Source organism: Haematobia irritans, chromosome 2 (assembly GCF_050003625.1).
Source record: "Haematobia irritans isolate KBUSLIRL chromosome 2, ASM5000362v1, whole genome shotgun sequence".
Lineage (NCBI taxonomy): Eukaryota > Metazoa > Arthropoda > Insecta > Diptera > Muscidae > Haematobia > Haematobia irritans.
Genome location: NC_134398.1, coordinates 155,492,734 through 155,518,765, shown reverse-complemented (window position 1 = coordinate 155,518,765; position 26,032 = coordinate 155,492,734). Strand labels below are relative to the sequence as shown.

General features: G+C 35.6%; 1 protein-coding gene across 1 annotated transcript; it reads left to right on the top strand.

Moving 5' to 3' along the window:
* Window positions 1-4,544: 4,544 nt before the first annotated feature.
* Window positions 4,545-6,223, top strand: LOC142224251 (uncharacterized). Its single transcript, XM_075294021.1, has 4 exons — window positions 4,545-5,128; window positions 5,186-5,373; window positions 5,433-5,595; window positions 5,659-6,223. The coding sequence occupies exons 1-4, from the start codon at window positions 4,555-4,557 to the stop codon at window positions 5,823-5,825; spliced, it is 1,092 nt and encodes a 363-aa protein (XP_075150136.1). The 5' UTR covers window positions 4,545-4,554; the 3' UTR covers window positions 5,826-6,223.
* Window positions 6,224-26,032: the final 19,809 nt, after the last annotated feature.

Genomic DNA, 26,032 nt, shown 5'->3' with positions numbered 1-26,032 from the left:
ATCTTGATTCGCCGTTGCCATCAGTCCATCCTCAACAATAGCATCCAACAATGGTTACAAAGTTGACCAACGATTGTACGATTGTGTCGATCATTAAAAGTGGTTCATCCAAGAATAGTAGCCACAACAACAAAGATGTGAAACCAATTGTCTATCGATCAGAAACGTTTCACAGATCGCTCGTTTTCTCTTCCATCAGAATAAAAAAAAAAAAAAACAGGCAAATTACAATGATGGCCCCCTATTGAATATAATAACCTTCAACTGTCATCGCTGCAAAGTGAGGTGATGGACACTGTTTGGATATTGGTTTGGGTTTTTTGCACAGGTTTTTTTTTTTTTTTTTAAATTTTTGGACATCATTTTGGTCATCAGGGTACTATGTACAAAAGACAATTTTGTTTTGCTCCATTATTGCACTATTTGTGATTGGTAAATTTATTATCTGGACAACTGCAATAATAGAGAATGGGGAAAAAATAATGTTCTTTTATGGGTTATTATCACAATTAATTAGATGAAACATGGGACCAGTGGGAGATTGTTTGAATTCATACAGGAATAAAGTCGTAAGCATAATAATATACTAAGTTGAAACACCTGGTTATTATTCCATATTAGCAAAGCATAAGACCGAATAAGGATTGCAAAAATGTTCCTTATTAAGATTTCCAATCAAGCGTTATCACTGACTAAACAACAATATATACGGCCGAAAATTCGGCCAAGTTCTATTAATGACTGTCATCCACAATCGAATTACTTGGGCTGTGGTAACTTCTCATCATTGTCTTCTATATTGAAAGTTAGTCCATATGGATTGTATTTTAGAGTAATCAGGCAGATTATCTTCCTATACTCGTAAACCCTAAAAAAAACGCCTCTGTAACATATACTCCCAAACATATCCTGCTTCAAGCATATATATTTTCAGAATTTGTTGAAATAAAAAAATTTGTACTGTGCACACATGCCACCACAATTTTAACAGTATACCAATCCTTGAATGATTAATTAGATGAAACAAACAAAAATTAAATATGTTGCATCTTATTGAACGGAACCCTTACAGGCTCAACGGAGTCGTTACCGAACGAAACAAGCTATCGACTTGAAATTTGGCACAAGTAGTTGCTATTGATGTAGGTCGGATGGTATTACAAATGGGCCATATCGGTTCACTTTTATGTATAGCCCCCATATAAACGGACCCCCAAATTTGGCTTGAGAATCCTCTAAGAGAAGCAAATTTCATCCGATCCGGCTGAAATTTGGTACATGGCGTTAGTATATGGTCTCTAACAACCATGCAAAAATTGGTCCACATCGGTCAATAATTATATATAGCCCCCATATAAACCGATCCCCCGATTTGGCTTGCGGAGCCTCTAAGAGAAGCAAATTTCATCCGATCCGGCTGAAATTTGGTACATAGTGCAAAAATTTGTCGTAATCGGTCCATAATTATATATAGCCCCCATATAAACCAATCCCCAGATTTGATCTCCGGAGCCCCTTGGAAGAGCAAAATACATCCGATTCGGTTGAAAGTTGGTACGTGATGTTAGTAAATGGTATCGAACAACCATGCAGGAATTGGTTCATATCAGTCCATAATTATATATGGTTAGGTTAGGTTAAAGTGGCAGCCCGATTAAATTTCAGGCTCACTTAGACTATTCAGTCCATTGTGATACCACATTTAACTAAAAGTACCTATTACATATGGGCACTTCTAGTCTTAACCACTGAACCTTCTCTATTATTTACTTTTGTGGAACCAACCAGATTGCTCCAAAAACATTAACAAACTGCTTAAGTTAACGTTTTCCAGGTCAGCCAGTAATCTAAAGCTATATGCCCCTAAAATTTACTTACGCCTCACACAAAATGCAGGACACTCACACAAGAGGTATTTTATTGATTCCTTTTCCTCCGCATCATGACAGCTCATACAATAGTCATTATACTTCGCACCAATAGTTTTTGCAAAACCGCCTATCAGGCAGCGACCCGTTATAGCAGATATCAGGAGTGATATCTGGCGTCTCGAGAACACTAGCATATCTATTTAGTGTGCGGTTTAAGTTTAAATGGGGCCATATTTGCTTGGTGTCGTTACAACCCTTGCAATTCTCCCATCGAACATTTGCCATCATGACAGCCTTCTCACGCAGTAAGAGCTTGCAGGTAGCCAGAGGCATACCAACAGATTCTAGTTCCCCTGGAATATGTAAGGTAGTTCCTAGCCTTGCTAGCTCATCTGCTTCGCAGTTGCCCGGTATGTTACTATGGCCAGGCACCCATATTATGTGAATATTGTGCTGCTCAGCCATCTCATTGAGAGATTTGCGGCAGTCGATGGCCGTTTTCGAGTTGAGGAACATTGAGTCCAAGGATTTTATTGCAGGTTGACTGTCTGAGTATATATTAATCCCAACATTTTTCGGAACATTAGTTCTCAGCCAATTCGCCACCTCTCTTATTGCTGATATTTCAGCCTGAAAAACACTACAGTGATTAGGTAATATTTTCGCTATTCGAAGTTCCAGATCTTTAGAATATACTCCGAAACCCACTTGGCCATCCAATTTGGAGCCATCAGTGTAGAAATCTCTATATCTTTTATTCCCCGGGGTCCGTGTACAGCACGCCTCACTGTTGGGAATTAGAGTCTCAAACTTATTGTCGAAAAGTGGTCTCGCCAAAGTGTAATCCGTAACTTTTTCCGACCACAGCGATAGCTCGCGCAACCGCACAGCCGTTGTTGCAGCTGACTGTTTGGCCAAAATGTCTAAAGGCAATATATTAGGGGATAATTTAGGACTCAATACGTTGCTTGGATTTCAAAAATCTTTCAATAGTGTATTTTGCCGTTTTTGTAGTATTAATAAAAAAACAAGTGAAACAGCAGTCGCATCTAATCCTAAGAAAAGGCGCACATGCAAATCATATGAAGTCGATGTAAAGTTGGATGATCCTCAAAAAACCGGTATTGTAGAAAAATGTCATTTTAACCAAATTCCGTCATTTCACGTTGTTCATAACGTGAGTGTAGATGCCATGCATGACATTCTTGAGGGTGTGTGCCATTACGACTTAACCCAAGCAATATCGTATTTTATAAAAGAAAAAAAATATTTCTCTCTAAAAACTCTAAACAAACGCAAACGAACATTTGAATACGGTGAACTTGAGATCGGCAACATTGCTAAAGATATAACGAACCTGCATTTAAAGGACAAACACTTAAAAATGAGCGCTAGGGAAATGTTAACATTTGCAATGTATTTTCCTATAATGATTGGTGATTTAGTTCCGGAAGATGATCAAGTATGGTCTTTTCTGCATATTTTAATAGATATATTGAATACTATATTATGCTTCACGGTAAATCAATCGACCATTGATATGTTTAAGCAAAATGTTGAAAAACATAATGCTTTGTACATTAAATTATTTAAAGACAGTTTAAAACCGAAATTCCATTTATTGACCCATTACCACGAAGTAATGAATTTATGTGGACCAGTTAGAAACTTTTGGTGTTTTCCTTTCGAAGCTAAACACAAAAGTTTTAAGCAGTATGCCCGAACAATCACATCAAGAAGAAACATAACTTTGTCTATATTTCGAAAATATCAGTTTACATTTGCCAATTATCTTATGAAAGATTCCAAACACAAACAGCTCCATTGTTCGGAAAATCATGAGTCTACGTTAACTGCTGGAGACTTAGTGGAGGCATTTCTGCAGAAACCTATCACTAATATAAAATCATTTACCCAAGCAATTTATCAGAATATAACTTATAAATCAGGTTATTATGTTGTCACCAATGATATTGGTTACGAAGTATTCAAAATTAATAACATTATTATTGACGAGAACGAACCTTATTTATTCTGTCAAAAAATAAATTGCATTCATTTCAACCCTCATTTTAAAGCACATGAAATTGATGTGAAATCTATGGGTGAACTGAAGATCATACAAATAAAAAACTTAATCGGTCCACCAATTACTGTCATTGGAACCGCAGAGGGAAAGTTTATGCTTCGATTCAAAGAATATTTAAAATAAAAAACCATTTAAAAAAGTTAGTGTTAAAATAGGTGTTGCAATTTCAAGAAACTTCTCAACGTGAAATTAATTGATCCATTTTTTACCTGTTAGTATAAAAGGAATTTCATTTTATTTACAACATTTTACTTCCAAAATTTAGTTTGTTTTAACAAAATTAATCAAAAATACACATTTTTATTAATTCAAATTATTTTCTGCATTTTTATTAAAAAAAGTATCATGTCTGAATATTCATCAAGTGATAGCGATGCGGAAGTAACTTTCCTTTGTACAGAGAAGAACAAGATGTCTTCTGACGATGTTGAAAGAAGGAACGATTCTTATTTTATCTTGAAGGAGCTACTCACATATTGGGAAATGGAACACAAATGGGAAATTTTAAAAGGTAATTTGTTAAACACCCAGATTAAAATCTAAAATAATTAGATCTTTACAGAAGAAAAGATTACAGTTGACATTTTAAAAATCATGAATTTTCAACAATTGGAGGAATTAACAATGCCTTGGAGTTTGGGCGATAAATTTAAGTTTACAATTCATTTCCAAAGGTGGAGAGATGAGATAAAGTTACCTATTTCTCGTGGATATTTCTCTACCAATACCCGCGAGTCCCCATCGTTGTCACCAAGTTCTGCAAAAATAACGTATTCACAATCAACACTCGAATCTTCAGACACAGAAGATATACGAAATATTAGACTAACAGACATCCTAAAAGACCACAACAAAGGAAGGTTATTAATTGAAGCCTCATCGAATAAGGCAATGTTAACGGATGATGAGAGACAAACACTCATCCATTTAATTGTTCAATATTTCCAAAAAAAGGACCTCCAGATGTCGCTTACGACTAGCTACCAACTTGAAAATCAAATTTTAGAGATGTATCCAAAGGAAAAGTTGACATACTACCGTACCGAACGACGTGGGAAAATCTATGCCAAATTTCACAACTCTAAAAGACTTTCACGTTCCATTTTAAAGGAGAGAAGTACGGACATGGTAAAAGCTCGTGAAAGACAAATATCTAAAATTGAGTTTCGTAAGTTAATTAGTGTGTTGTCTAAATCATTTCGTTTAATTTCTATTATTTTTCCAGACCCAGAAGAGGACGCCCAAACTGTGATTAGAAAACTTAAATATGAGAAGTTAAATATAGACTTATTTTACTCCAAATGGGGCGCTTGTTCACAATTTCGCCTAAAACAAATTTTTGAAGAATGTCAGAATATTGGAGATATTTTAACAAAATGGCCCCAATATAAACGGAACGACGCATCTGTACTGGTATGTATATATTTATATTGTTGTTTGTTTTGATATTTATAGATTAACGACTTTCGCAGATAGATATTGACTTCGAACGAATCCATCCCAATCACGATAAAATTGAAAACTGGAATGAAAAGATTATGCGTATTTTTTTACTTTTAAAAAAATCCAATCATTTCAAGGACGACATACCAACAAAATTGATCAATTCTCTTAATAATGATGCAGCACAGAAAGGTAAACATTTTTTTTTTAATTATCGAACTTCATATCCAAAAATACTTAATATTTTAATTTCAGATCCTGATATGTTTGCAGTAAAAATATTGTGGTGTCTACATTATTATTTAATACCAACTGCCAGACGTGTTTCGAAAAATGAAGCGGGGAAAAAAATATCTGTGCGAATACAATCCAAGATTCTCAAAATTCATTTTTTTATACCGACACAACTATGCAAGCGCTAGAAAATTATTTGGACAACTTAAAGCAGAAAAAGGAAAACATTCAGCCATTTAGTTTAGGTGTTGGAAGTATCGAAACAAAAATAGAGCCTGTATTTGTATACATAGATGGAGCGTTTATAGAATGTGCAAATTTCTTGAAATCTGTAGACGTTTGCTTCAAAGTATTGCATGTCTTCAATTTGAAGTATCCAAATGCTTGTGAAAATTTTATGTCTTTTATTGAGAACTACCTATTCGAAATTAAAGGAAACACTAAGGATAATTCAAGATGCTCAATTCTCTTAGACGAACTTACCAAAATTGACAACATATAAGCATGTATCAATAAGATATTTCTATATTTATAGACCGTGACAAAGATTTTAAGTTTTTGAAGCTATAAATGTCACTAAAGATCAAAATCCCAATTTATTTTACATATACGTTTTTAATAATTATATTATACGTTTTTAATAATTATATTAATTGAATATTTCATTAATTTAATTATATTATTTGATTAAATATATATTAATTTAACCATACATGAATTAATTTTCATTTTGCTGTAAGAAAAACGTACTTTATATATTTGTAAGAACCAAAAACCTTAAAAATTCAAAATTTAAAATTAACATACACTTTTCATATAACATGCAATAATACATTCATGAATAAAACTAATACTCAAATGTAAACAAATGTGTTATTATATCCTATGTAACTTTTCCTACGCGTATTGAATATTAATCAATTCTGAATATTTTTATTAATTTCAGCTGAATTAATGAAAATATGTCTTCAACTTGAGGAAATGTTTCATATAGAATGTAGAAAGAAATGTTTTCTTCAAATTTTGTCACATTTCCGTAATGTCATCAAATTTGAAGAAATGTTTTGTACGTTATATATGAAACATTTCTTCAAGTTGAAGAAATATTTTCATTAATTTCGCTCTGATTAAAGAAAATATTTCATAGTTAGTTAGAAATTTCATCAATTTTGAAGAAATATTTTGTAAACAATTTATGAAATATTTCATCAAATTGAAGAAATAATTTGGTTCTAATGAAAATATTACATTAATCCAATGAAATTTCTTCAATGTTGATGAAATGTTTCATAAACAATAAATGAAATGTTTCATCAAATTGAAGAAATAATTTCAACAATTTGGCTCCAATGAAAATATTTCATTAATCCAATGAAATTTCTTCAATGTTGATGAAGTGTTTCATAAATTATATATGAAATGTTTCATCAAATTGAAGAAATAATTTCAACAATTTGGCTCCAATGAAAATATTTCATTAATCCAATGAAATTTCTTCAATGTTGATGAAGTGTTTCATAAATTATATATGAAATGTTTCATCAAATTGAAGAAATAATTTCAACAATTTGGCTCCAATGAAAATATTTCATAGATTCAATGAAGTTTCATCAAAGTTGATGACATGCTTCATACATAATGTATGAAATGTTTCATCAAATTGAAGAAACAATTTTACTTTGATGAAACATTTCATAGACATTATGAAAATTCATCAAAATTGAAGAAACATTTCATATATAATATATGAAACATTTCATCAAAATGAAGAAGTTTCATACATTATATGAAATGTGTCATATATTTTAAGAAATTTCTTCACAGTTTATAAGAATTTTTGATGAAAGTATACTTCAAATATGATGAAAAATCATCATTTTGAAGAAATTTCATAAATATTGATGAAGAGCTTCATAAATATTGATGAACAGCTTCCTCAATATTGATGAAGAGGTTCATCAGTTTTGATGAAGTAATGTCCAAATTGATGAAGGGCTGCATCAAAATTGATGACGATAACTTCATCAATTTCTAAGAAGATTTCTTCAATTTGATGAAATATTTCATATCTCCGGATTTTGATGAAACGCATTTCATAGAATTGATGAAAAAATCATTGGAGCCAAATTAAGGAATTTTTTCATCAACTTGATGAAGAAATTCTTCAATTTGAAGAAGGTTTTTTTTTCAGTGTAGATGCAGTATGAGATTAAGGGAATTTTTTCCTGTCTTGCTGAATGCACCTGAGATACACAAGCACGCCATACGCTGAACTTTGTCTAAACTTGTTGGCTGGTGAAGTACCGGCCACCAGACTACAACACCATATAGCAGGTCTAACCACTGCTGTGTATAGCCAATGCACAATTTTTGGTTTTAGTCCCCACTTTTTCCCTATTGCCTTTTTGCACGCGTATAAAGCTACCGTTGCTTTCCTCGCCCTTTCTTCTATATTAAGCTTAAGTTCAGCTTCCTGTCCAAAATAACGCCAAGGTATTTTGCACACTCACTAAAGGGAATTTCAATACCCCCTAAGGAAATGGGCCTAACCGTGGGAGTTTTGCGATCTTTGCAGTACATGACTAGTTCTGTCTTTTCAGGATTTACCCCAAGACCATTATCTTTCGCCCATTTCTAAGTCATCCGGAGGGCTCTCTGTATAATATCTCTAACTGTTGATGGGAATTTTCCCCTGACTGCTAGCGCCACATCATCTGCGTATGCCACCACTTGTATCCTTTCTTTTTCTAGGGAAACCAGATGGTCGTTTATAGCAACATTCCAAAAAAGAGGTGATAGAACTCCTCCTTGAGGAGTGTCTCTGTACACATTCCTTTCATTGTGTGGTTGAAATGCGTCTCTTCCTTAGAAGTTCGTCTAACAGCCTAAGTATACCTGGATCAACATTCAGAGTTGTCAGTCTATTTAATATCGAGCTCGGATGGACGTTATTGAACGCCCCTTCGATGTCTAGAAACGCCACGATTGTGTATTCTTTGACAGATAGTGAGCTTTCAATAAAGTTGACTAGTTCATGTAATGCGGTCTCAGTAGACCTGCCCTTCGAGTATGCATGTTGTCGTTTCGGCAGCAAACTTGAATCGACGCTAGTTCTAAGATAAATATCTATCATCCTCTCCAGAATCTTAAGTAGGAATGAGGATAAGCTGATTGGTCGGAAATCCTTCGCACTCGAGTGAGAGGCTTTTCCCGCTTTAGGTATGAAAACGACTTTTGTCTCCCTCCACTTTCCTGGAATATATGCTAAGTTGATACATCCTATTTATATCGCCGACAACCAGGGGATAATTCTGTCAGCCACCGTTTGTAACTCCGCCGGAGTTACTTGTTTATTATAAATTGTTATTGGATTAAATAATTCTAAGCTATATAAGTCCGGCTGAGTAAAAATAGAGAAAAATCAATAAATAAATCGGTTTACATGTTTTTTTCTGTGCAGTTAGCACACGGTTACCACAGTTGGTAGAATTCTACCAAAAATGGCAGATTTTTTACTGTTTGGTAGATCGGTAAAATTCTTTATATTTTGGTAGATTTTGCAATGTATTCCTCTCCACAAATTTTTCGATAGAAATAAAATCTTGACAAAATTATCTATGGAAATAAAATTTGACAAATTTATTTATAGAAATAAAATTGTGGACAACATTTTCTATAGAAATTAAATTTTGAAAAAATTTTCTATAGAAATAAAATTTTGACAAAATTTTCTATAGAATTAACATTTTGTAAAAATTTTCTATAGAAATAAAATTTTGACAAAATTTTCTATAGGAATAAAATTTTGACAAAATTTTCTATAGAAACACAATTTTGAAAAAATTTTCTATAGAAATAAAATTTTGACAAAATTTTTTATGGAAGTACAATTTTGAAAAAAAATAAAATGTTGACAAAATTTTTTATGGAAATAAAAATTTGACAAAATTTTCTATAGAACTAAAACTTTGACAAAATTTTCCATAGAAATACAATTTTGATAAAATTTTCTGTAGAAATAAAATTTTGTCAAAATTTTCTATAGAAATAAAATTTTGGATAAAACTTTCTATAGAAATAAAATTTTGACAAAATTTTCTATAGAAATAAAAATTTAACAAAATGTTCTATAGAAATAAAAATTTGAACAAAATTTTCTTAGAAATAAAATTTTGACAAAAATTTCTATAGAAACAAAATGTTGACAAAATTTTCTATAGAAATAAAATTTTGACAAAATTTTCTATAAAAATAAACTGTTGACAAAGTTTTCTATAGAAATAAAATTTTGACAAAATTTTCTATAGAAATAAAATTTTGTTGTTTTTATACCCTCCACCACTACTGTGGTACAGGGTATAATAAGTTTGTGCATTTGTATGTAACGCCAACCTTTTAGTATACGGATCGGCTTAGAATTAAATTCTGAGTCGATTTAGCGATGTCCGTCTGTCTGTCTGTCCGTCTGTCTGTCCGTCTGTCTGTCCGTCTGTCTGTCCGTCTGTCTGTCTGTCTGTCTGTTGATGTATTTTTGTGTGCAAAGTACAGCTCGCAGTTTTAGTCCGATTGTCCTAAAATTTGGTATAGGGTCCTGTTTCGGCTCAAAGACGATCCCTATTGATTTTGGAAAAAATCGGTTCAGATTTAGATATAGCTGCCATATATATTTTTCACCGATCTGGTAATAATTGGCGTGTATATCAACCGATCTTCCTCAAATTCCGTACATCCGAATATTTTATGAGTCTCGAAAAACTTGCAAAATATCAGCAAAATCGGTTCAGAGTTAGATAAAGCTCCCATATATAGCTTTCGCCCGATTTACACTCATTTGCCCACAGAGGCCAATTTTTTGCTCCGATTTAGTTGAAATTTTGCATAGGGAGTAGAGTTAGCGTTGTAACTATGCGTGCCAAATTTGCTTGAAATCGGTTCAGATTTGGATATATCTCCCATATAAAGCTTTCGCCCGATTTACACTCATATGACCACAGAGGCCAATTTTTAACTCCGATTTAGTTGAAATTTTGCACAGGGAGTAGAATTAGCATTGTAGCTATGCGTGCCAAATTTGGTTGAAATCGGTTCAGATTTAGATATAGCTCCCATATATATGTTTCTCTGATTTCGACAAAAATGGTCAAAATACCAACATTTTCCTTGTAAAATCGCCACTGCTTAGTCGACAAGTTGTAAAAATGACTCTAATTTTCCTAAACTTCTAATACATATATATCGAGCGATAAATCATAAATAAACTTTTTCGAAGTTTCCTTAAAATTGCTTCAGATTTAAACGATTCCCATATTTTTTTTACTAACATTGTGTTCCACCCTAGTGCATTAGCCGACTTAAATTTTGAGTCTATAGATTTTGTAGAAGTCTATCAAATTCTGTCCAGATCGAGTGATATTTAAATGTATGTATTTGGGACAAACCTTTATACATAGCCCCCAACACATTTGACGGATGTGATATGGTATCGAAAATTTAGATCTACAAAGTGGTGCAGGGTATAATATAGTCGGCCCCGCCCGACTTTAGACTTTCCTTACTGTTTTTTTTTTATTTCAGCTTAAAACCATACATTGACTAAACTACAAGTGTGGCTTAACCAATAGACGAAAAGAATGTTTGTCAAATTTATTTGGGAGATGGTTGGATGGACGCACGTTTCGGAATTACCACATTCCTCATCAGCATCCTCTACTTGCAGCAAAACTATCAACCAAAATTTTCTATAGAAATAAAATTTTGACAAAATTTTCTATAGAAATACAATTTTGACAAAATTTTTTATTTACTACAGAAGATTTTTTTGTTTGGTAGTTTTTTTGGTAGAATTTTCTTCAAATTTTGGTAAATTATTTTAAAATAGGTCGTCCAGAAATCCATCACCCGCTTACACTGATAGTAACCTTAGCTTAGCCCTATGTATATATGTTGATCTTTCAATATTTTCACCATCACAATGTTTCTCTTCTGGAAGCATGATCCCGGATGAGATTGATAAAAGCGTTCGTATTTTAATCCTATTACATAATTTCAGCATATAACAGATTTATTTAATTTATGTAAGTATTTTCCAATAATGCATAATAATTTAAATCGATTTTACAAAATGTAACCGAAGATCAAAACGGAAGTAATCTCAATTTAAGCATATGCGAGTATACTTCGATAAAACCCATACTCGTTATCAAGTCGATGTGAAATAGCGAACTTAATTACGAATGCTTGTTTCATAGATAGAACTGTCAGATTATTGGCAAACAATTACAAAGTAGACTCAATTCAATTTATATCGGAACAAATGTCAGTTTCAAACAACATCACATTAACAGGCGATGAAATATCAGAACGTCAATGTTATCTGGGGGGCTACCATATTAAATGGAAGAAAATTGTAACTACCACCCACCGAGAATATTACACATCCCCTTAATCGATAGAATTGATTTAGCCAAATCGATTACATAAATTAAATATATGTACATGAATTTATTTATATTTGTTGCTGAAGTGTTCATACACAGAAAAAAATATCACCAAGATATTTCCAATTAAAAAGTTAATTGAAGTTGAAAATTTTTTCAATTAATAAATTAATTGATACAATTAACTTTTTAATCATGATAGAAACATTAAGTTAAATAAGTCAATGATTGAAATTTTTTAAATTTTTTATTAAAAAATTAATTGATACAATTAACTTTTTAATCAAATTCGGAAGACTAATTCCCTTTCACTACCGAAATAAACCTAATGTTAAAAACTTTAATTTTTCTTCTGTTGTTAGTTGAACTAACAGCATGTAGAACAAAAATTGCCATTTTGAAAACCTACTTCAAATACTTCAAGAGCTATATGAGCTTGTTTTGAAAATTTGATTCTTGAATTGTGACCAAGTGGCCTTACGGAAATAAGCGCTATTTGGCCTATAATGTCCTTCAAAGTGTGAGCAAAAATACAAAAAAGAACCCGAAAAAGTGTCAGCTATAGTTTTGGTATGAATGTCCATTTACTAGAAACATACAGTAGAAAAATTGTCACAAATTTACGTATTTTTCGTTTATTTCTAAAGAAGTTTACAAAAATGTATTTTGGACCTCACCAATATGGAAAATATTTATAGGTTATTTAGATTACTTTAAAATAACATCGAGAAATAAATCAAAACTAAGTGGAAAAATAGAATTTTGTGTCTTTTTCGAATGTCCTTCAAAGCGGACTACCGATGAAAGGGTTAAAAAAAAGTGCTGATTTTTTTTTAAATTTTTAATTAAAAATGTATTTCAAACAATCATTTGTTAATCCAAATAAAAACTCTAAGCCAATTCAGAAAGTAATTAAAAATAGTTACCTTTTTTAATTGATAAATTAATTGAGTTTTGCAATCAACATCAATTAAATTTTTAATTGAATCAATTAAAAAATTAATTGAAATTTGCTGAAAAAATCAATTAATTTTTTAATCAAGAATTTTTTCTATGCCCAATTAAAACTGTGATTGATACTATCATTTTCGTGATTGAAGACATTTCAATTAAAAAATTAATTGGATCAATTAATTTGGTGATTGAATCAGAAAATTTTTTTTTTGTGTGTATTAATTAAAGCAAACAATTGATTAGCTCGTTGGCTGGTTGAACGTATAGCGGAATGTGAATGAATGATCTATGGCGCATGTGCAACTCAACAAAACAATTGTTCTTATACACTTGTTCAACTTCTGTTTTGTTCTTCCCCAAAGGGGAGCATTAATTAAAACATTTTCATTTTGTAATGAAATCAAATTAAATCGCTTTCAATTGTCACATACAGAGAGAACGAGAGGGAGAGAAAAATCAATATGTAATTGCTATACCATTGAATTTACATTCATTTATAAATCGGAAATGTTTTTGTAATGCAGTGCAGTAATTGCATGGTACATTAGCAAAGTATTTAATTTAACTGCATCTACTTTAGTTCTATCCTTTATTATTATGGTTCGTCGGTTTTGGCTCTAGTCTGGGTGACTTTAAGGTGACTCTTTTCAAGAGTCGCCAGGCCTATCCCATGTTGACCTTTGAGCTATTAGGCCAATACCAAATCAGGTGCGAAATTGACATTTATTGTTTTATTCTAAAAAAACAAATCTACGCTCGTTGGATGGGTCCATCGATATTACGGGCCTCAAATCGAAACAATCGAATCAATGAATCACAAATATAAAATAATAAATTATTTTAATTAAAATAGCATCACATAAGACGAAGTAATAAATTTCACAAACGGCCTAGGGGTAAGACAAGAAAAAATATAACATCTGAATATAAATAGAGAAATAAACTTGCAATAGCAAATACCAAAAAAAAACTACAAAGCACAGTGTTACGAAATTTCAATAAAAATTTTTAAACAGTTTCGCAGGGCAAAACTGAGTCAACACAAATAGAGAGGAAACAAAGCTACTCTTATCGGGAAGAAGGAAGTACCTAAGAGCTAACGTCTATTGAGCGATTCGATACCCATGAATTATCGAAACTACGCGATTATTGATAGGTTAGGTTAGGTTAGGTTATGTGGCAGCCCGATGTATCAGGCTCACTTAGACTATTCAGTCCATTGTGATACCACAGTGGTGAACTTCTCTCTTATCACTGAGTGCTGCCCGATTCCATGTTAAACTCAATGACAAGGGACCTCCTTTTTATAGCCGAGTCCGAACGGCGTTCCACATTCTAGTGAAACCACTTAGAGAAGCTTTGAAACCCTCAGAAATGTCACCAGCATTACTGAGGTGGGATAATCCACCGCTGAAAAACTTTTTGGTGTTCGGTCGTAGCAGGAATCGAACCCACGACCTTGTGTATGCAAGGCGGGCATGCTAACCATTGCACCACGGTGGCTCCCACGCGATTATTGATGTTGATCTGTAGTTCTTCATGTCCTCCAAAAGAACATAAAGAGAATGTAATCGCAACACTTAGAGAACTCAAGACACTAAAGGGTGATACGGTCAAAATTTGGTCAATATAAACTTAACGTATTTCTTTCAATTTTGCATTTAAAAAAAACAGAACACCCCTCATTTTGAAGGTGTGTGTGTGTAGAATGTTGCTCCTATTTTGATTTTGGAATTCACTCTTCAGTTGTCAAAATGCCGTCCAAGCAAGAAGAGCAGCGTATCAAAATTTTGCTCGCGCATCGCGAAAATCCGAGCTACTCGCACGCAAAGCTGGCAAAATCGCTAAAAGTTGCCAAATCAACCGTTACAAATGTAATTAAAGTGTTTGGGGAACGTTTGTCGACAGCCAGGAAGTCTGGATCGGGGGGAAATCGAAAACCGGAAGCCGCTGAGACGACAAAGAGAGTTGCCGGTAGTTTCAAGCGAAACCCTAACCTCTCTCTCCGAGATGCCGCAAATAAGCTGGGTGTATCGTCTACAACCGTGCATCGAGCCAAAAAACGAGCCGGACTATCGACTTACAAGAAGGTAGTGACTCCAAATCGCGATGATAAACAAAATACGACGGCCAAAGCGCGATCCCGGAGGCTGTACACGACGATGCTGACGAAGTTTAACTGCGTGGTAATGGACGACGAAACCTACGTCAAAGCCGACTACAAGCAGCTTCCGGGACAGGCGTTTTATACGGCAAAAGGAAGGGGAAAGGTAGCAGATATTTTCAAGCACATAAAACTGTCAAAGTTCGCAAAGAAATATCTGGTCTGGCAAGCCATCTGTACCTGTGGCTTGAAAAGCAGCATTTTCATAGCTCCGGGACTGTCAACCAAGAAATTTACGTGAAAGAGTGTTTGAATAAACTGAAGAAACACGGTTGTTCCGTACTGTTTTGGCCGGATTTGGCATCTTGCCATTACGGTAAAAAGGCCATGGAGTGGTACGCCGCCAACAACGTGCAGGTGGTTCCCAAGGACAAGAACCCTCCCAACACGCAAGAGCTCCGCCCAATTGAGAAATACTGGGCTATTGTCAAGCGGAACCTAAAGAAGACAAAAAAACTGCTAAGGACGAGCAGCAGTTCAAGGCAAACTGGCTTTCTGCGGCGAAGAAGGTGGACAAGGTGGCTGTACAAAATCTGATGGCAGGTGTCAAGCGTGAGGCCCGGCAATTCGGATTTGGAAAAGCGAAAGCCTAACTGAATATTTTTCCTAAATTTTATACTAATTGAACTTGAAAAAAAAAAATTTAATTTGATTTTTTAAATAAACGATTTCAGCGATTTACACGCGTTTTCCCTTGACCAAATTTTGAGCGTATCACTCTTTACGAGATCGATAAGATGGCCGTGAAGGTCAGCCATAGCATCGCGAAATTAAAATCCAAAACGTAGAAACTGTAAAGACGAAATATGCAAAGATCCTTTGAGAAGGAATTGCAATTTAAGATAATTAACAAGGTTTTCCTTGATTGCTGAGGACCTACAGTTACGGCTGCCCGGTAGTTAAGGTAAATGAAATGTAGTGTGTAAGACGAGGATTATACTTCGCTGACGAAGCGGGGAGGAAGATTGACTGTCGAAGATAATACTTCTCAGATGATGGGAGGGGAAGTTTGTCTGACAAATATAATACTTCGCAGGCGGTGTGAGCTACGCAAAATTGACACAACCTCTGCAGAGGTTGTGTCAATTTTGTTTGGGGATGAGGTTTGCTGCACCAACTTTAATATAGCGATCGCCAACCACAACAGCTGACTGCCCAACTGATCATTGCCTCTCAATTCGAATAGATGGCGCTATGGCTTATCTTCCTTTACATTACATTAAAAATATTATTTCAAAGTAAACTTTAATCAATTTTCTTTTAATTTAAATAAATCAGGAATTCAATAAGATAACTTATACAAATTATTCTTCAATAACATAATACTATTTATAACCTAAAAATATTCATCTTGCGACTTCTCGGCAGTGATTCATGCAAGCCATTGTCGTGTCGCATTCGGTTTGTCGTCCCTTTCTACTCTTGTTTACAGTCGATGGTTCCATCTCCTTTATTGTACCTCGGCCAGACTAGAGTCTCTGCGTATCAAAGGCAAATTTATCGACTAAGACGGTGGGGATCGCTATGTCGTCCCTTTCTACTTTTGTTTACAGTCGAGGGTTCGACGGCCGACGGATGGCCGTGTACGCAACAACATAAACTAAAAATATTCATCTTGCGACTTGTCGGCAGTGATACTTGCAAGCCATTGTCGTGTCGCGTTCGGTTTGTCGTCCCTTTCTACTCTTGTTTACAGTCGAGGGTTCCATCTCCTTTATTGTACCTCGGCCAACTAGTGTCCTCGGTATGTCTCCGCGTATCAAAGGCAAATTTATCGACTAAGACGGTGGGGATCGCTATGTCACGGATGGCCGTGTACGCGACGAGCTTATTGTCGTCCTCTCTGACGAGACAGAGTCATAACTTGGGCTCTTAATGGAATCACTATCCAACAAACGGCATTCACCCGTGCCCCTTCTACGCGGGGCATCATGCGTGAGTTGACATTTCGTTCACCCTCTTGAAATTTGTCGGCCTACAGTCCAATGCGGGATAAGTATATATATAAGTATATATAGTAGTCCACGCCGGGACGAACAACTGTTCAGTCAAAGCTCTCTCATAGCAGTGATACCCAGTACAATTCCGCTCGGTGCTCGTAAATCTCACACTACCAAGCAGACGAGCTGGCGGTGTCGGTGAGGGGTTGGTATAGGTAGCGGTACCATTGTATGTAGTACTGATAACGAGCCTTCATCTATATTATTTCTCACATTGCCAGATTAAAAACATGCTTTTGTTGCTCGTGGAACCGGGGTCTGCTTCCTCATTCTACACAGTGTTGGTGGTGTTCGCATTTTCGGGCTTTGTGTTCTGTAAAGTGGTGGAAGCGTATCACGATGCTTTGGTGACGTTTTGACTTGGCGGGAGGTTGCTGTGGCACCGGCTTATTTGCGGTGGTAGGGAGGTTGCTTCGGATCATATTGACGATCACATTGAACAAATTGCTTCGGAGCGCTGTGGTTTTCTGTTGGGTTTGATTGGATTTCTTTAGTTGTCGATTGTTCTTTTTTACCTGCGCGTGCTCTAGAGTGGCGGTCGCCCCTTCTGCGTCTAGCAATGTAGTCCGCCTTACCCCGTTATTTTTGCACTCGTATTTTTGCAATGTCTGAGGAAGATAGTACTTCGCTAATGAAGAAGGATGGGTGTTGTGCCAGATTATACTTCGCTGTCAAAAGAGGAAGAGTGTGTCTTACAGAGATGATACTTCGCCGGCTAAAAGGGAGATGGAATGTGTCCAACGATTTGACTGTCCAAAATTATACTTCGCTAATGTCTAAGGAAGATAGCACTTCGCAAAATTAAGATGGAGGTGGATTGTGTCAGACACAGATTATACCTCGCTGTCGAAGGGGGAGAGTGTGTCTAACAAAATTTATACGTCGCTAAGGAGGCGATGTCGAACGAAAATTGTACTTCGCTAGTAAAGAGGAGAGAAGGAATTTGACTGCCGAAAATTATATTTCTCTGGTGGGGGAGGAAGTAGGAAGTTGGAAGGTTTTATTTCGATGTTAGGGGTTGGAGGGAGGTGAAGATTATAGTTCGCTGGAAAATCCTCTTCAGAAGTTGATCTGAAGTGATCATCTTCAGAGGAAGGGTTAATTTTTTGAGACTCTGTACTAATTAAAATCTGGTCTTACCCTCTTGGTGATCGCCAACCATCTGCCCAGTCCAGCTACTCCTTTTTCCTTGCCATTTTTTGACTCACACGCATCACACATTTGTTGTCATAAGCAGCTGACTATCCAACAGGTCATTGCCTCTCAATTCCAATAGATGGCGCTATCATATCTTCGTTTCCGTTACACTCAAAATTTAACATCAAATGAATCTCAATTCTATTTTCTTTTAAATAAAACAAAACAATAATTCAATACGATAAATTTAACAAATTATTCTTCAATAATACTATTTATTAATTAATAGTATTGGAAAAACCTACATGACAAAAACAGGCCGTCTGGCGACTTTTGCCATCACACTACCCATCCTCTTCAACAACGTTTGTTGACACTGACCTTCACGCAGCACCTTCATTCCTCCCCTCGCTTCTTCTGGGGACTATCAATCACAGATTGCATGGACGCATGGACTATCAATCACAGATTGCATGAAGCTCTGTAACATCTATTTCAATTTCCGACTTCTCGGCAGTGATAATTGGAACCTTTTTTCTTGTAGCAGACAAGCTGGCGGTGTCGGTGGGATGAGGGCTTGGTACCGCTGCGGAGAGAGATACGCTCTGTACAACCTATATTCCTCGTTCTACTTTCATTATTCATTAATTTTTTAGGATGTTGGTTCTCGAAACCTAAACCCACGAATCTTCTGTCTCCATCCTACTATTATCTGTCGCTACGAAATTTGTCAGCCTACAGTACAAGGTGGGGAAGTAGGTACAGTAGTCCGCTCGGGTTTGTAACTCTCACACTACCAAGTCTCCATCTGTATTATTTGTCACATAGCCGGATAATAACGCGCTTTCTTTGCTCGGGAACCCGGGGTCTGGTCCCTCATTCTACACAGTATTGGTGCTGCCGTTGGATGCGCGATAAGCCCACAGTTAGCAGCAGAGTCATCGATTAGGGTGATAGGGTTCGGTATGTCTAGTAATGTCGTGTACGCGACGAGTTTGTTGTCGTCGAATCTCGCGAGACAGATGATTTGTCGGCTTACAGTCCAAGGCAGGGAAAGTAGATACAGTAGTATACGCCGGGACGAACAAACATTCAGTCAGCGTTCTCTCATAGCAGAGATATCCAGTGCAATGCCGCTCGGTGTTCGTAACTCTCACTCTACTAAGCATCAATATGTATTTTTTTTTAATTTTGTCTGGAGAATAACGTACTTTTATTGCTCGGGGACCCGGGTCCCGGGTTGCATTTTCATATTGAACAAATTGTTTCGATGGTCCTATGCTTTCGATTGGGTTTGTTTGGGTTTCTTAGGTTGTCGGTTGTTCCTTCTATCTTGTCGGGCTCTATGAGGGGCGGGCACCTGTATTGGTTAGTCCGCCTGACCCTGGTATTTTCGCACTAGTAGCACGCTTCGAACTGCCTTCCATTCCCGTATCTTCCCTTGGGTAGCGGTTGGGTGACCTCTGGTGTTGCATGCGTAATAAGCCCACAGTTAGAAGCTCAATTGACATCAGATTCATAATGTATTGAAACTCCCCCGCAAATGACAGTGGTGTTGGAAACTTGAAGGAAATCAAGCACTTGTAGGATATCCTCGAAATTGGTTTATTTTGTGGTCTTTACTATTTAGGAATCGGCCAGTACAAATTTCAACGTGTCAGGGTGGTATTTGATATTATTCGCATCAAAGCCACAGTTATCGATCAGAGGTTCGGTATGTCTACTGATGGACGTGTACGCGACGAGAGTGTCGTTGTTTCTGGCGAGACGAATGACGCCTTCTCTGCGAGGAATCATGCGTGCGTTTACATTTCATTCGGCCTCTTGATACATCTGTGGAAGTCGTCTCTACTAAGCATCCATATGTATTTGTTGTAATTTTGTCTGGAGAATAACGTAGTTTCATTGCTCAGGGATCCGGGTCCGGGGTTGTTTCGATTGGCCGAATTGTTTCGATGGCCCTATGCTTTCGATTGGGTTTGTTTGGGTTTCTTAGGTTGTCGGTTGTTCCTTTTATCTTGTCGTGCTCTATGAGGGCGGGCACCTGTACTGGTTAGTCCGCCTGACCCTGGTATTTTCGCACTCGTAGCACGTTTTGAACTGCCTTCCATTCCGGTATCTTCCCTTGAGTAGCGGTTGGGTGACCCCTGGTGTTGCATGCGTAATAAGCCCACAGTTAGAAGCTTCATTAACATCAGATTCATAATGTATTGAAACTCCCCCGCAAATGATAGTGGTGTTGGAAACTTGAAGGAAATCAAGCACTTGTAGGATATCCTCGTTAAGTTCCTTCATCATTGATAGCGTACGGGATGTTTTAGTATTTCCAATGGTTATGTCGAAATTGGTTTATTTTGTGGTCTTTACTATTTAGGAATCGGCCAGTACTACCTTCAACGTGTCATAACCAACATAATGTCGCTCTGTGTTCGTAACTCTCACACTACCAAACCTCCATCTGTATTTCGTTGATCGGGGACCAGGGATCTGCTCCCTCATTCTTCGCCGTGATGTAGTATTAGCATTTCAAGGCTTTGATCTCCTTCTTAGGCGGAGGCGTAACTCCTATTCGATGCTTTGGTGCCGTTTTGACTTAGCGCAATGGGCGGGATATGTCATCGTCATCTGAAATGTCTGATATTGAGATAAGTTGTTGTGGCACCGGCTTATTTACGGCTGTGGGTATGTTTCATCGGGTCACCTTGACGGTTATATTGAACAAGTTGCTTCGAGTCGCTATGTTTTCGGTTGACTTTGTTTGGTTTTCTTAGGTTGTTCTTTTTACGTTGTCGGGCTCTATGAGGGTCGGGCGCCTCTTCTGGGTCGAACAATTTAGTGTGCCTGATCCTGGTATTTTCGCACTAGTAGTTTTTACGAGCACCATCTGTATTATTTGCTTGGAGAATAACGTGTTTTCGCTTCTCGGAGACCTGGAGTCTGTTCCCTCATTCTATGTCGTGTTACATTTAAACTTTAACTTTAAAGGAAACTTTATTCAATTATAAGAAAATTAAAAAAAAAAAATAATAATAATAATTTAAAAAGATAACTTAAAAACAATTATTATTATTCGTTTGTTATTGTTTGATAGTTACGACCTAATTTAATTGGTTTTGCACTACTGTTCCATTTCAATGAGAGCACACCTTAAATGAACCAATACAAAAGCATTATTCGCAGAAACAAAAACATAATAAAATCAAGATACAATCGTAAATTCCAAAAACAAACAAAAACCGTTACTAGGATTATTGTTATTAATAACTATTTGCACACATACAATGGCATATACATACATACATAGACAAAAACCACAAAAATACTCGAACATACTCGTATTACATTCCCAAATAGTATCAAACAGATGAACAATTCAATTGTAATGTCGATACTGATACTACCGTTGGGTTGATAGGGATATCCTATCAACACAAAACAGAGTCATTAAATAGGCAGAGATTGTAGTACTGGCAAATTTTATTAACTACTGTTAATTTAATGCTAACAATTTGGTGCAAACTTGCTTCGAATATGGAGTTATCTTTAGAAACACTTCTTAGTTTTGTAGAAGCAACCAAGAGTTCTTCAAAGTTGATTGGTCGGTCAGGAGCTGAAGAAATGAATATTATCATATGGGAAACTGGTATGAATAAGTTATCCTAGTCTTATATGACAACCCTATTGTTGAGGTTAATTCCTATTGCTCCCGAACGAGTGTTGGAGGTATCTTGTAAACAAATTATAATGGCAGTGATTGTTTGCATTGTCTTTTACTGCTTCTGTTACTGATTTGGATGCTACTACTTGTGGTGGTATTGCCTTTGATATCTATATTAACATCAACAGGAACCAAACATTCTCCTATGGTATGGTATTCCTTTGTTTGATGTTTCATCTGTTTAGGTTTTTTTGAGGCATTGATTGCAAGCCATCTACTACAAAACATTTGTAAACAATAGAATCATATTTGGCTATAAGACTGAACCTTGAAGCGTTTGTAGCAACCAAACAGTTTGTTAGCTATTTGATTCACCTATAACCAAACCTTTTTATTACATCAAACATGGAGACAACAAACCCTTTTGCTGGATTTCTTAAAAAGGAAAACATTTTTTGCCTTCAACTATATTTCCATAATATGATGGTTGGAAGATTGTTTTATAATCGACGCGTAAAGAAATCTTCCGTCTGTCACTGCTTTAATTGCCGCCGAAGTCTAGAGGATTCAAAGGTTTCAAACACCCAGAGAAAGAATATAGTCATCCTAAAAATGTTTCAAGAGCATAATGTTACGTTTTCACGGAGAACATACAACATATTAGTTTTTTTATACCCTCCACCATAGGATGGTGATACCCCCCAACTTTGTCATTCCGTTTGGAACACATCGAAATATTGCTCTAAGACACCATAAAGTATATTCTGGGTCGTGGTGAAATTCTGAGGCGATCTAAGCATGTCCGTCCGTCTGTTGAAATCACGCTAACTTCCGAACGAAACAAGCTATCGACTTCAACCAACCATGCAAAAATTGGTCCATATCGGTCCATAATTATATATAGCCCCCATATAAACCGATCCCCACATTTGACCTACGGAGCCTCTTAGAGGAGCCAAATTCACCCGATCCGGTTGAAATTTGGTACGTGGTGTTAGTATATGGTCTCTAACAATCATGCACAAATTGGTCCATATCGGTTCATAATTATATATAGCCCCCATATACACCGATCCCCAGATTTGGTTTGCGGATCCTCTAGGAGAAGCAAATTTAATACGATCCGGCTGAAATTTGGTACATGGTATTAATATATGGTCTCTAACAACCATGCAAAAATTGGTTCAAATCGGTCCATAATTATATATAGCCCCCATATAAACCGATCCCCAGATTTGACCTCCGGAGCCTCTTAGAGGAGCAAAATTCATCTGATCCGGTTGAAATTTGGTACGTAGTGTTGCAAAAATTGGTCCATATCGATCCATAATTATATATAGCCCCCATATAAACCGATCCCCCGATTTGACCTCCGGAGCCTCTTAGAGGAGCAAAATTCATCCGATCCGGTTGAAATTTGGTACGTGGTGTTAGTATATGGTCTCTAACAACCATGCAAGAATTGGTCCATATCAGTCCATAAACATATATATAGCCCCCATATAAACCGATCCCCAGATTTGACCTCCGGTGCCTTTTGGAGAAGCAAAATTCATCCGATCTGGTTGAAATTTGGTACGTGGTGGTAGTATATGATATTTAACAACTATGCCAAAAGTGGTCCATATCAGTCCATAATCATATATAGCGCCCATATAAACCGATCCCGAGATTTGATTTTGGAGCCTCTTGGAGGAGCAAATTTCATCCGAGTGAGTTGAAATTTGGTACATTGTGCTAGTATATGGCCGTTAACCTATACATAACTTTTTTGTCTAATATATACCACGTATGGAATTTAGAAAACGATGTGAAGAAGTTTTAAGATACCACAACCCAAGTAATTCGATTGTGAATGACAGTCTTTCGTAGAAGTTTCTACGCAATCCATGGTGGAGGGTACATAAGATTCGGCCTGTTGAAGTTATTTTAGGTCAAACGTTTCAGACAAGCGTTAGAATACATTAGAAATCATAAATAATAAAAATTTTGTTTAAATGCAAAATATCACAATTGTTTTTAATGCACATCCAAAATACTTCATTTTACCTTAGGTCCATGATGTGATGTCTAAGGTGGTATACACACCGATATTTGAATTCAAATGTGCCTATTATTTAGATATAACCTTCGTCCAGACCAAATCAGAGACATGGTTTAGATTATTTTTTATTTCATAACTAAGTTCACACAATTTTTACCAAAATGGTTTCTCTAGGGGTATATGTTACACAACAATGCTTGAATAACCAAATAAAAACTTGGCATTATACATATCAGCCATTATTCTCTCCCAAATATCTTAATATTGATTCAACAAAAATACAATAATTTTTATTTTTTTTTTTTTTTCAATATAACAAATAGAGAGATCTGACCTTGTAGCTTCCTTAAATGGACCTGCATATTTTTCTCCACTTAAAAATTCAAAACAATTAAAATGGTAAACATATCGCGCGACATTCTCAAACGATGGCAACGAATAAATCCTAATCGTTATGGAAGAACAAAAGAACGGCTTTTTAAGACAAAAAACAACACACACACGCATACAACATTAACAATATTGTCTATTGTTTTATAGCCCAGTTTTAAATGTATCACTTATATTATCAATGGTTTATTCTTTTTGGGGTGATGGGATTTTTTAACATCAAAAGTTGTCAACAAAAAAATGTGTATTTTCTGTTTGATTTATACGGTCGACTTAAGGTTTATTTTTTTTTTAATTAAAATGTTACTTGTTCTCAAGACCTCTGGTCTCCAAAAATAATTCATTTGGGTGTTTTCAAAGTAAATCAACCTGGAGCATAGGTTGATTTATTGGTGAGAGAAGTTAACCAATGTGGTATCACAATGGACTCTATAGTCTAAATGAGCTTGAAATATCGGACTGCCACTAAGCCGAACCTAGTTGATAATCAATACTCTTCACAATATACTAACCACCTTACGGTATTGTAATATTCTTTTTTAATTATAAAACCCATTCAGATTTTCTAACACACCAATGACATACTCCCTTTTTGATTGGGACGTTTCACAAAAGGATTGTTTTGTCAAAAAAAACAAACAATTGTATTAATGTTGTTCTTACTTCAGTAGTAAGCATTGGTAGGTCTTCTGAAGTTCAAACACTGAACTACCAATACAATTGACAATCAAACCTACTGACTCAAGAGTACTCAGATCATTTATTATTTTATGGTCTTTTAATGATCAAGTGTCACAATGATCTACTAGAACCCATTAATTTATTTTCAATTGATTGCTTGTCTATCCTATGGTCTGTTTGGAGTTTTTGCCATTAATAGGAAACTTCCACGAATTACCAATGTCGGTGGCTGCTTAGGCGAATTTTTGATATACTTCTTTAGAAAAGAAATAAAGTGAAATGAAATACCCCTTTATTCAAGGAATTTATTATAATTCCCAGCAAAATAAATGCAGGTTTTTCCTAAGTTATTTTTAACTTCGCCCTTAATTGTTCCAAAAAAGACACATGGTGAAGATACTGTAATAACTCTTGCTTGAACGTCTCAATAGTGACACTATTCCTATGATATTTAAATATAATATACGACTGTTTTAGACGTGGTGGAGATTCTAAGCAATGCTGTGAAATTCACAAAATGGGATACTTAAGTGAGTTATAAAAAATTTAATTACAAGGACTTCTAGTGTAGTAAAAATAAAGAATATCTTTCGGATAACATTTTTGGAAGTGAGATCTTCCAAAAAATGTGTCCATAAAGTATATACAGATCGACTCGGAATAAACTCCTGAGACGATCTAGCCCTTGGTGTCCGTCCATGTATTTGGTGTTCGCAGGATTACGACTTTTATAAAAGGACGAACGCTATTGGATGGTGAAAAAAATCGGATCAAATTTAGACATAGCTCCCGTATATATATATATATATTGCCCGATTTTCCTAAAATTGGTCATAAAACTCTTATATATTAATCGATATTACTCAAATTTGTATTTCTATAGAACATTTGGTCACAATTTTATTTCTTTAGAAAATTTTTTTATTTCTA